At 53.3% G+C, this 12,501-nt stretch overlaps 1 protein-coding gene across 8 annotated transcripts in view; it reads right to left on the bottom strand.

Annotated features, from left to right (window-relative positions):
- Positions 1-12,501, bottom strand: part of kmt2ca (lysine (K)-specific methyltransferase 2Ca) — a 74,163-nt gene that overhangs the window by 38,707 nt on the left and 22,955 nt on the right. For all 8 annotated transcript variants that reach the window (XM_023826785.2, XM_072713262.1, XM_023826790.2 and 5 more), the window contains 8 exons: positions 9,471-9,619; positions 9,235-9,344; positions 7,376-7,538; positions 6,928-7,099; positions 6,373-6,487; positions 5,602-5,780; positions 4,680-4,843; positions 59-133 (listed from right to left, as the gene is read on the bottom strand). In XM_023826785.2, coding sequence (XP_023682553.2) covers positions 59-133; positions 4,680-4,843; positions 5,602-5,780; positions 6,373-6,487; positions 6,928-7,099; positions 7,376-7,538; positions 9,235-9,344; positions 9,471-9,619 — 1,127 coding nt within the window. The remainder of the gene's footprint in view (positions 1-58; positions 134-4,679; positions 4,844-5,601; positions 5,781-6,372; positions 6,488-6,927; positions 7,100-7,375; positions 7,539-9,234; positions 9,345-9,470; positions 9,620-12,501) is intronic.

The raw sequence follows: 12,501 nt of genomic DNA, 5'->3' as shown, positions 1-12,501 counted from the left end.
CACCCACAACTACTACATGGCTTATCAAGTTCAAACCCCACGTGGGAGGCAGACGAACCGGGCGAGTCCTGTCTCTCTCCTGTGACGGGGGATCCCAGAGCCGCCTTCTCCAGCTGCTCAGCCTCCCCAGGCCCTGTGGTCACATAGTAAACAGGATGAGACACCAGCAAGAAGCCAACCACACCTGGACTCACCTGCAGCATTATCTCCTCAGATCACAGGTAGGACAGGGGGGAAAAAAAAGAAAGATAAAGAACTGTTTTTAGGCCACAGCAGTAAATTAAATTTTAATGATGGAAGAAAATAACGACCTATAATAAGGGTTTAATTAAAACATAAATTAAATTCTGCCCTCCTGGCGAACCGGTGATGGAGTGGGGTACCTTTAAAGTGTACTTAATCCGAATGTCCGCTCCTGGAGGTTCCTGTTCGGAGCTCGCGGAGGACGGTGCCGGTGGCCAGTGATTACACCACCGCCCGAAAACCGAGCATGGGGAGGGGCCTCTAGCCTCTGGCCAATTAGCAGTCAATCCAATAATTGGCCATTTAATGAATTCAGTCTAATTAAAGCGCAATTTCCTGCAGGTATGAATGATCCCCCCTCCCAGTCTCTGGCCAGCTTGCCAGCCAACGTTAAAACAGCAGAAGCTGCTCAAGGAGAGCAAAGACGTTTGATGCTAGGCTACGCTCCAGGGCATGCTGCTGCCCCCTATCCACCCAAAAATCAAGCTAGAATCCTACACACTAATAAAAAATCCACATCCTACCTTTGCTACATTACGAGTTAAGAGGGGAAAACTCAAATTTTAAGCAAATAGCTCCTCCAGACGCACACATAGAGATGTGGCGGATTCCTCAGGACAGCAGCAACGGAGCCTGATTTAGTCCAACAAAATTTTTCCTCATGACTCAGATCCGGCTCGGATCGTGTGGGGACCCCATCACCATCTCCAGAATGCGATGGGGAGGTAATTGCCATGACAACCAGCACAGCCACCATCCCTCCGCCAGCCGCGAGAAGCTTCGGGAGTAGGTAGCTCCCCCCGGAGGCTTGGCCTGGCAGTGCGGGATCAGAGGGTCATTTAGTGAGTGTGCGGCCCCAAAGAAGTGCTTACAACGCACACCCATGACTGAAATGCACACTCCACAAATTCATTATTAAAGCCAATGCACGCATGGATACATATTTACTATTCAGCTACTATGGCTGGTATTTTTATTCAACAAACTGGATTTAAGGTTGCACAGTTGAAGGTTGACCCTCTTTATTGAGGATGGGATTCAAACCGAAAACATTCAGGCTAAGAGGCGCTGATCCTACTGTTCGAAGAACTGGTTTTACTTGACTATGCAGTGTGGATGTTCACAGCCAGTGAAAATCAAGTTCTGGCTTGAATCCCCCCCCCCCCCCCCAGTCGGCCGCCAGAGGGGCACATGGGGTCCCCTCCCTGCTCAGAGGGCCTACAGCAGGCTTGTACCAGAACAGGCGAGTCCCCTGAGGTCCCGTTTCAAAGGATCGCTCTGCACAGGAGCACATCTCCCCCCGGGGGCCACCCCCAAGCAGTACTGGACTCAGATAAGCATCTTGTCTGTCTGCAAGCTGAATGTGCGGCAGTAAGTCACTTAACCGTCGTCTGTTAAGAAGGGGCGGCACAAATACCATAAAGATTATTCAACCGAGTCCTTGGGGACCCCCAGGCCAGTCCACATTTTTACTCCCTCCCAGCTGGCCGGCCAATAAAGAATACTGAATACCTGGTATAGGTGTGCTGGGAGCTGGGTGGGGAGCAACAATGTGAACAGGCCAGGGGATCCCCAAGGACTGGGCTGAGAGACACTGATCTAGGGGGGTTCAGGCAGGCATATCTTGGGCGCCGCCTTATAATACGTCGTATTATAGACACCACTGCTTCATCAAGGGCTGAAGGGTACATAGATAGGCAAGCCAACTTCCCAAAGATCCCACGGGAATGCAGGAATATCAACAGGTAGAAATATCCCATTTCATAGGCAACGATTAGCAATACCTCACCGGTGTTATTATCCAAAGAATCAGTTCGGAATCTGTGTATTAACCAAGGCCAATGGAATTAATAACACGAGCAGTTAACAAATCACAAGGAAGGGCAGCAGGATATAAAAACAGTGCATTCTGGGAAAGAGACACCTAGAAACAGAGAAAGTAATGGAGAGCACCATCTACTTGACCTACACTAAAGAAGGATATCCAGGTCTGGCTTGTCTACAGGTGCATACTGGGTGCCAAAACCATTACGAGTCTCAAAGACCAAAGGACCAAGGAGAAGAGACCCTCCTAATAATTTAGAATGGCACCCCTTGTGTCCATCCTGTCCCGTACAATGGACTCTGCTACCGCAGGGATGAATAGATTGCAGGGCTACAAGAAACACTAGGGAGACCATTCAGGCAAACATGATCCATTAAAGATTCCTCTCAGTAGTACAGTTACAATCCGACTTTTGTTGGTCACAGATAGGGGGCGCCGTTATTTTTAGGTACAGGTTTGTCTTAACTTCCCGGATTGAAATTCGAACAGGGAGGATGTTTGAGTTTTGGTGAACCAACAAGGACTCTAAATTTGGTCCAAACTTGACAGGCAAGAAGCTAGGGTCTCTAAGGATGCTTCAGCCATCAGAGGGAGCTCACAAACAACAGTAAGGTAGTGTGGGGGTGGTTATCTTTAGAGTAAATGTCACCCATACGGTCGAAGGCACTGCACCTTGCACCGCCACAGGAAATGAGGGGCGGTGTCAGGCTAAATGGATAGATTGAGGGTCCCAGGCGGTCAGCAGATGTCTGAGCTGCTTAAATATGAGATAAGGCTGTAGTTATTATGGCCTAGGGGGGTCAGGCCACAGCAAGAGTCGCTGGGGGGGGGGGGTGACCACAATTCTATTTGGAACACTGGAAAACGAAACCAAAACACAACAGAAACCGGATCGCTATAGAGCACTAAAAGGAGATCGCATATCTGCAAGACGCTGTGACCACCAATCCAGATCACATACCGCGTGACCGGTCGGCACCGGGCACACGGACTTGGGCAAGATATTCTAGGGTGCCGGGCTGCGTTTGAGAGGCGGGCGTCGCTAGTGAGGTAACTGGAGGTGTAACCCTCTTTCGCCAAATCAAGAGACACTGATATGGAATCTATTTTTGCCAGTTTAAAATATAAAAACTATTCACGGAGGCGTCAACCTCTAATTATAGTGAGTCAGCTGCTGCCTTCTCATAAACATTAAAAAGATCCAGGCAGAGATGCCTTTATTATACGTAGTGTGACTGCTCTTCCTTAAGGATGTCGAGGTGGCCAGATGAGAGGCCTCCACACAAACATTAAAGCAGCCTTTCTGGTTTCAATGTGCGACCTGGTGCCAAATTTGGGGGGTTCATGTCAGGCCGGCCGCCAGCCCTACCCAGCCAGTGCCAGGGGTTTTCTGTGGAATTGCCCCCCTAAAAAAAAATTTTTTAAAAATTGCAGCTCCGTTTATTGCAGCTGGCAGCCGCACCCAAAACCACACGCGCTGTGACCCCGTGACCCTCAGCAGCCGACCGTCGGCTGGCCGAGCCTCACGGTACAGGGTTTCCAGCAGACCATATGTGTGGCAGGCCACCTGTCATGAAGCCTTGCGGCCTCTGGGTGGCACTGTGGCGGGCCCGACTCGCAAGTGTTTCAAACACTGGGCAGGACAGGTAGTGGAGGGCATCCCTCCAATCCCATCAACCTCTCCGGGATTTTAGTAGCTGTGAGTGGGGGGGGGGGACGCAAAACTCCCCTGGACACGGATGAGCTTGCAGCATGCGGCCCAGAGAGGCAGCCAGCGATCACAGCCTCAGAGGGCAGGAACAAGATTTAATACCAATTCCAAATTGATTTCAATTCCAATTTGCCAACTGCTTCTGCAAAATAATTAGTCTACCAGTTACTGGATGTGTCAGGATTCTGTTATCAGCCAAAGCTCTTTAATTAGGACTTCAAAAACTGGACATGAAGAAGAAGAAAAAAAGAATCTGCCCCCCTCCCCAAATGGCTCCAGAACAGCCTTGCTGGGCCCAGACCACCCATTACCAGCACTGTGCAGAGAGGTGCCCCGCAGAATCCTGCGAGTCCAGCCCTTATGGGTCAAATTCCCTCCTATGGCCGTGAGGAAACTAACCAGTTAGAAGTAACTTAACGTTTTTTAATATAGTGTTTATCCAAAGTGGTGTAAATTTGTGAGCAAACAGGGTCAGCCAGTCCCTGGAGCAACTTGGGGTTAAGGGCTTTGATCAAGTGCACAGCATCCTAACGTGCTGAGCCACACAGCGGCCCCACTAGGACCAGGCAATGACTGCTTTCCCATCTGTCCGGGCTGGGAAGAGACAAGGTCCGCAAGCGGTTGTAGTTGGCAAAGCGCCCATGCCTGGTAAATGAGAGGATCACGTCCCGTCCCCCATTCCCAGGCGGCCATTTCAGCCTTTAGCATGGCCCAGACAGCCTTAGTGACTGTCACGGCTGACTGTGCCCCCTCCCCCACACCTCTCTCATATGTATTATAAACAAACATACATACATATATACACACATACACATATTTGTACCCCTTCAGAAAGCCACCAAGCTGTCATCAGAGCACCCCAGGCCAGACCGAGGGTGACTTTTTCGTCTTTACACTCACCTAACGTTGGTTCAGCTGGAGCTGTGGTGACATCCGCGGGGGGGTGGGCCTCACTGAGCTCTAGCCGCTTGCAGGGTGTGCAGATGTAACCCTCACGCTGGGGGCCGTCCGCGGCCCAATCGGTGGCCCCCCCTGCCTGCCTCTCACAGTCCACATGCAGCCACCTGTGGGTGGGAGATGGGAGACGCTGATGCAGCTGGCGGACGAGTGCCGGGCGACGACATAGAAAATGACCTAAACGAGCTGCCTGGCTCATGATTAAGCGCCCCGCCCCGCTTTCTAGCAGCTTCCATTACGTCTGGGCCCTTGAGGCGCTCGTGGCCAGTGGACATGCCACGCGTCATTAGCAGACATGTGCACGCCGACCCTGCTCGTACCGCCAGGGGTGACTGGGAATTCATGGCTGTGCTGCGGGAGCGGGGGCAGGCAGGGAAGGTCGAAATAACGTGCGTCTCATCTTGGGGAGAGGGGCTACGAATACAGCGAAATGTCATGCATCCATCCCATGCAGCGAGGGGGCTGCCCCCCACTCTGCCCGCTCAGGTGTTTCAGCCAGAGAAATCAATATGCATGAAAAGCCGGGGCCTAATCCTTCGTTTTCCTCCAAAACCACAAGTCGAGAGAGATTCAAAGTAATCCTCATCTCACTCGAACCCAGCGCAATCAGACCCATTTCCCACAGAGCTGATGGAGAGCATCAATAAAAGAATTCACTGGATCTACAATCTGTCAAACTATGATCAGGAGAAACATCTGCAGTCCATCCCAGACAGAATGAGCAGCGTTGGAGACCAGCTAGTGCTCAAAGCGCAGGTGACCAGACAGGAAGTTAAGCTGAAGAGAATGTTCAGGGCAACCGTGTCCGGGAAAGACACTCTACAGGATCAAACCTGAAAATATGATCAGGAGTGAGACTTCTTACCTGCTGCAAGTGTGGCAGGTCAGCTGCTTGGCCTGGACCTCACCGCCACGGGGGGGCTTCCCGCAAAGGGGGCAGGCGGCTGCAGGTTCCGGTGGCTGGGAGCAGGTGTCACATAACAGAGCGCCGCCGTGGCAGGGCTCACTGGTCCGGGTGCCGCACTGCGTGCAGACCCTACAATTCTGGACATGGGAATGCAGCGTCACCGGCGAGCAAATAGTCACACACGCGCTGTGGAGGAGGCGCACAAAAGGTACGGCAGCGAGAACGGCCCCTAGACACGGCGGCGCACCGTAGTCAGAGCCTCGGCGGGCAAAGGAGCCGCGTGACCTGCCCCCAGAGGATCTGGCTAGGAGCAAAGTCAGGCTCACCTGGGCCTGCTAAAGCTGCACAGGGGTGGCCCCGAGACCCACCGCCCACCCCGTGGCCCCGAGACCCACCGCCCACCCCGTGGCCCCGAGACCCACCGCCCACCCCGTGGCCCCGACTCAGCTGTGAGTCAGTGAGGATTAATTACAGGCGAAGCAGAGGCTGGCTACTAATCAGGGCCGGGACAGGGAGACCCCACGCTCCAAGCAGCTACCCTCCCCACTCTGCAAAGCAGACCCAGCGTCGAGGGGGCCACCCGGGTCACATCTCCTCAGCGTCACTGCACATCACTTCTGACAAGCGGCTGAGGACAGCCCACTCGGTGACGACGTCAGGATGTCACCGAGCCGGCGATTACGACCAATAACATGGCAGGAAATGCAGCCAGCGATTCAAGCGGCATACCTTACAGCGCCACCCGTTGGTGGGAATGGAGTCCATCGTGGGCAGCAGGCAGAAGGTGTGGTAGCCTTTGTCACAGACATCACACACCAGCATCTTGTTGTCGTCCCCAGGGTTTCTACAGAGAAGCACATGGTAAAGCGGCAAACAAAACGGCAGACAGTGAACGCGCCCCCCCCTCGACCTCCTTCGGCATCCAGGAGCAGCTCTCAAGAATAGGGGGGTGCCCTTACTCATCTTACTTACTAAGGCTTACCAGGCTTTCTACATTGAGACCCCTCCCCCCCCCCTCCCCCCCACCCACCGCAAACCTAAGCACAGCTAAATTCTTCCGCTGCCTATTTCAAGAAAAGTCTCCTAGAACCAGCCACCCCCCCCAACCCCCGAACAATTCAAAGATCAACACACTAATTCCCAGGCCCCCCCCCCCCCCCAAACTCGCATATCTGGCAGACCTTGCACTCGGGACATTGCCAGCCAGCCCTCCCATCCCACAGGCCCTGCCCCCGCTCCACAGGCCCTGCCCCCGCTCCACAGGCCCCGCCCCCAGTAACTCACTTGCACGTCTGGCAGACCTTGCACTCGGGGCACTGCCAGCCCGCCCTCTTCAATGCCGTCACCGACACGTCCAAGCACATGCCGTGGTAGTGCTGCCCGCAGGTGGTGCAGAATAGCTGGTCGCGGAGGTCGCCGGGGCTGTCGCACACCACACATCTCGCCTCCTCCTTGGCTGTGGGGGGGGAGATGTCACATGCTGCATCCATCACTGATCTCATGGGAGCATATCGATTAGGGCCTCAGCTAGGGGCGGCCTGACAGATGAGAGATTAAATTAATCCCACGATTAAAGAGCCATTTTCTGTTTTCCTTTGCTGATGGATCTCAAACAGCTGTGCCACCCACCACAAATGCTGAAACACCCCCCCCCCACCCCCAACCACCTTAAAATGGCAGACCGCCTGCAGCCTAGAACATTCCCCAACCCCCCCATAGTCGGCGTTCTCACATCTCTCGACAGCTAGCTCGAGGTGCTCGGGGCAAAGCAGGGTGTAAGTTCTGATGTCCTGGAAGGTTCCGGCAGCAGCGGCACAGGGGTAGTGGTATGAGTTGGGACAGCCCCCCTCGCTGCACGGGATGGAGGCTCCAAGGCGCTTGCAGTATGCACAGGACTGGGGGGAGGGAGGTGGGATGGAAAGACAGACTGTCAGGGCAGTGAGCCAAGGGTCAGACATGAAGTGACGCGACAACACAAGCAGTCTAAGGGAACCAGTGAAAATAACCCAAGAGGTATATTTAACCCCGAGAATCACTGCAAATCGAAGTCCAGACCCATAAGAACTGGAGGCTTCGCTCCCAGTGCTGGACCCCAGTTTGGCTCTTCCTCATGGACTGACATGGGGGGGGGGGTTCTATGGAAAACACCTCCCCAGTGGAAATTCGAATGCAGAAAACATCCCGCAACACGGAGCAGTTAAGCCGAGCTGCATGGATCTGGACAGGAGGACAGAGAACACATGGAACCAGCCAAGACACTGGAACCAGACAGCAAATGAAGACCCAAGGTCCTGTGGTTCAGACAGGCCTGACCCAGATGACCCAGAAAGGGACACCCAGACGTTTTAACTCCCAACGCTAATCTCGCTTGTTTTTCACCAAGTCTGCCCGACTCCCCCGCCCCCCCCCGGGCAAAGCTCAGGTCTGTAGATAGAGACGCTTCTCCGCGGGGCTGCTCAACGCCGCTCTGACAATCTTGTGAATCCAGGCCGATCGGTGCACGTCAACGTCGCAACAGAAGCTGCAGCCTACGGCAAAGAACCGGACCTCCTCTGGGAGATACGAGATGATACCACCCAGAAGGTGTGCAGATAAAAGCAGACCTGCCCACCCCACCACAGAGCCCCCATTCTCCCACAGTCTCCTGGGTGGATCAGTTACAGTGACGCACTATCGATGTACCATAACCCTACCAACAGACGGTCAGGATAATTGAGTAACCAGGAAACGACCCAAGTACTAGGATATCAGCTTAACATCACAATATCCCAGGGCTTTGCGCTAAGACAATGGGCACATAATGAAAGTTTACACTGGTCTCTCGCAAACACTGAGCAAACAGGAATTAAGTCCAAGATCACCTCAGCACGCCCAGCCGTCACGTAGTGCGATATTACATAAGGATGGATAATGCCCTGCCCTACATCATGACATCCCCAGACACTCCGGAACATTCTGTGTGGTTAATTACCTCCCCTACTGCTACCCAAACCACAATACTACTAAAATAGCCCCGCTCCAATTGTAAGTGAGCCTCTCCCCCCAGAGTGGACCCCATAATACTGATTTTTACTATTTTAATTTGTACAATTACACCACAGTGATGCTTGGGTAGCTTTAGACTATCAAAATCCTAATTAAAACTACCCTACCACCAAGGGAACGGGATTGTCCATCTATCATCTGCACAGCGCTACACCATCGCGGGACAGTCAAGGCCGACCAGAAGGGGCAGTGAGCCCACAGCATCTCAAGCTGTAGACAGATGGGACTGTTTCCCTTGTGCAGCTGTCCAATTGCTATTTTAAAATAAGACGAATAGCACCTAGCAGAGATTTAAAAATAAATAAATAACTAAATAAAAATCCTGTTTCAAAACCAGACAGTCGAAGACTTAGGAGGTGTTTGCTTTGCGATTCATTCTGTCTAGTGCTCAAACAAATTAAAATACATGCAAACATAGATATTCACATCTTTCTGTCTCCCCCTGCCACCACACTCAGGTCCTGTTGCCCATAAGGTCACAGAGGCACAAATAGGATGAAAGATACCAAGTTGTACTTGAGGGGGAGGGGGAGACGAAGGGCTCACCTCTGTGCTCCCTGAGTCGATGGCTTTGTCCACATTGAGCAGCGACTGGCCCTCGCCCCGGCAAACACCCCGCGACCAGGCTGCACAACGCTGGTGAGCACAGCACTGCCCTGGCAGGGGACAAGGGCACAAGATGGTTATGATTCTGAAATCCTCTTCAGCATGCAGAAGATCCCCCCTGACGATGACCCCATTTGGAGGCGCTGTCGGGCAGGAGAGCAGACCTAACAACCTACCGGTGGGGTCAAACAGGGACTGGACGTCGATGTCGTGGGGGAGGCCGATATGGCCCAGCTCGTCCCAAGGCTGGTGGGCAGGTTCGTCCCCGAAGCAGTCGGCCCCCGTGGCAGCTGAAGAGTACGGCACGTTGTCTGGAGAACTGGCCCTTGTGGGGGAGGGGTGAAGATGGGGGGGGGGGGGGTTATCGCTTTTTGGCTGCAGCACAAGGACGAACTGTTCGGGTTTTGCCAGCCCCGCCGGATAAGAGGAGCCCCCAGAATTACGGGCCCAGCGGCTGTGGCTGGGGAGGGGGAGCGGAAAATGTGCATTTGCATGTAAAAAGGCGGCGGTGCAAGCGGCCTGGCTGGGGGGGGCGGGCCTGGGGAGGCCTGAAAGGGCCCGCACACTACCTCAGTGTCAGGGGCACATCTGAATACGTCCCCAGAAAAAAAGGCTCTCAGCCACTTCCGTCCTTTTAAGGACCCTGTTGGGGGGCTCTTTTAGCATGGCGGAAGAGCTCTGTGAAGGACACGGGCGAGCCAACGGGGCAGCCTGAAATGCAGGTCTGAAATGCTGCTCAAGAGAACGGGACAGGGGCATCTGTACGGCGAGAAGCCCCTTGGATGGCCACTGAGGCGACTCATTAACTGTAGGCAGGGGCAAGCGTAGGATCTGCCCCTTTAGGAGGTGAAATACAGGCCAAAAGCACAAAAGGAACGTAAAATATATTTTTTTCTGGGGGGCTGAGACAATCAATAAATAAATACATAAATAAAGGAAAATAAAAAATAAATAAAACAAAAAACACAGGATGGTTGAGACCCCCCCTAAATCGGGTCTAGAATCGCCTTTAACTGCGGGCCCAGGCTCAGGCGAGGATGCAGAGCTCTCAAACTGCAGGTGGGTGGGACAAAACAAGCTCACAGTCATCTGATCGAGCCCTACGTATGAGCAGTGTCGGCCAGCAGGAGGCGGTATGTGTAGTGGTATGCTCACAGGCAGCATGAAGGCCCACGCAGAGGCACGTCTGAGATAGGCCATGGGGGCCCGCAGGCCCCTAGCAGGACAGCCCCCCTTGGGGGCCTTGGGGGGGCTCCGCAAATCTGTCACACAGCGCCGATTCCGCCCCCATTCCCCGAGGATTACGCTAACCAGCCTGGAAGGCGGCCCACCAGCCCACCTCCCCATGGCAGAAACAGGAAATGAGGCCTCCCCTGCCCCAATCGGGGCCGACCCAGATCTCAATTAGGGGTCATTACTCTTCACCAGCAGCTGCAGACTGATACAGATGTTTGAGCAGCTCCAGCCCATGCAATGAGCCTCATCCTAACCGGCATGGTTATCTTCCTGATGCGGCACTCAGCCCGCGCTGCTGTCCCGTGAGGAAAGAGGGTCAAACATCAATGTCTCTGGCACTATAAGGACCCTTTGCTCAGGACCCCATGGTGACTTCAGGTGAACAAACAACCACGAGGGGGGGGGGGGGGGGTGGGGATCGAGTCATTTAAGCACTCCGACTTTATGCTGCCAGCTCACATACTGTGCATATCTGAACTCAAACGCTAAGCCAAGGCTCCAAACAATAAAGACATCTAGGATACTATGCCTGATTATTAACCACAGCAGAGCAGACCCCCCCCCATACTCTTGAAAAGCGGAAAGTCAACAAGAAGCGTCCTGGGAATTGAACAAGAATTTAACCATGGATGCCTGACGTGAAGACTAGCCCAGCTCACATCCGGGCTCCCTAAAAAATAAAAAAAAATTTTAAAAAAAGCTCCGCCTTAAACAGTGTTTAAAAGGCCTTCTCTTGTTGACGTTTCCCCCTCCCACTTCATTCTTCGGCCTGTGTGTTACTGGCCCAGCTCCAACGCCGGCAGCCAATCACACGCGCCCACCGACACAATGCCCTGCTGCTTGGATGCCCGCCAGCCATTACATCATAACCCCCCGGAGGTACCCGATTGGCTGCAAAGAGCCAAAACAAATTAGGCACCCATCCAGTGGGCCCGGCGAGCACTTTCTGATGAGCCTGAGACACCAGAGGTCACGTGTAACCTCTCCGATGGACGAGGGCCGAAACCTTGACTGCACAGGAGCGTGGAACGCCTTTTTATGGATCTCTCTTAATCAAATGACTAATCAGCAAGTCATTCTGGCAGCTAACTAATTGACCCAAATTGAATCCTGGAGCTCAGTTCATTAGCATTTACACACTTATTTAGGTCAAAGCGTGCTCTAACAACGCACAACGAAGCAGACGCTAATTTGGCTTAATTGCCAACAATGTAAGAAACATCCTCATCTCCCCATAAACATACAGAAATACTTGGAGAGACCTGCAACGTGTCATAAAGTACGAGCTGCTGATGTGACGATGGCAGCCCTGAGCCTCAGCCAATGGCGGCCTCCCTGCCTAACACACCGTCCCACAGACCCCGCCCCCAGCCCAGAATCCAGTCGACAGCATCCAGGTTGGGTGCTCTCTTCTTACAGGTGGTGGCGAGGCCTGCCCTGCCCTGCCCAGCCCTGCCTTGCCCTGCCCTGCCCAGCCCTTGCACCAAGCAACACATAATGGCCAAAGGCATTTTTATAGAGCACGGGGATTTTTAAACAGTACATTTCACTTGCAGAAAGTTGTGGAAATGTAAAACAATTCCGGTACTAACTTGCTGCACAAGGGAAATGATTGTTGCTTGTTTCTCAGACAACAACTCAAGAATCTGATGACTGGGGTTTAATTGAGTGGTTACAAAACGAGTTTAATTGGATGGGTCTGGCTTTGTCGCCACTCAGAGTTTGTCTCCCACCCTCCCAGAAACTGGATAGTTTTGCCAGGGGTCACTGGCACTACCGCTTCAAGTGATTTTCCGGCACTTGGCGGGTGGGGGGGGACTGTCACACAAAGGGGGGGGGGGGGATCAAAACCATCAGCTATGCCTCCACATCTCCATTACCTCCACAATGATCATCCACTTTAAACCCCCCCTCCAAACCCCCTCAATCCCAAAATGACAAAGGATTGACTAATGACTGATCAAACCTGGC

Source organism: Paramormyrops kingsleyae, chromosome 1 (genome assembly GCF_048594095.1).
Source record: "Paramormyrops kingsleyae isolate MSU_618 chromosome 1, PKINGS_0.4, whole genome shotgun sequence".
In the NCBI taxonomy this organism is placed as follows: Eukaryota; Metazoa; Chordata; class Actinopteri; order Osteoglossiformes; family Mormyridae; genus Paramormyrops; species Paramormyrops kingsleyae.
Note: the sequence above shows the minus strand (reverse complement) of the source record. Positions and strands in the feature narration are given on the sequence as shown.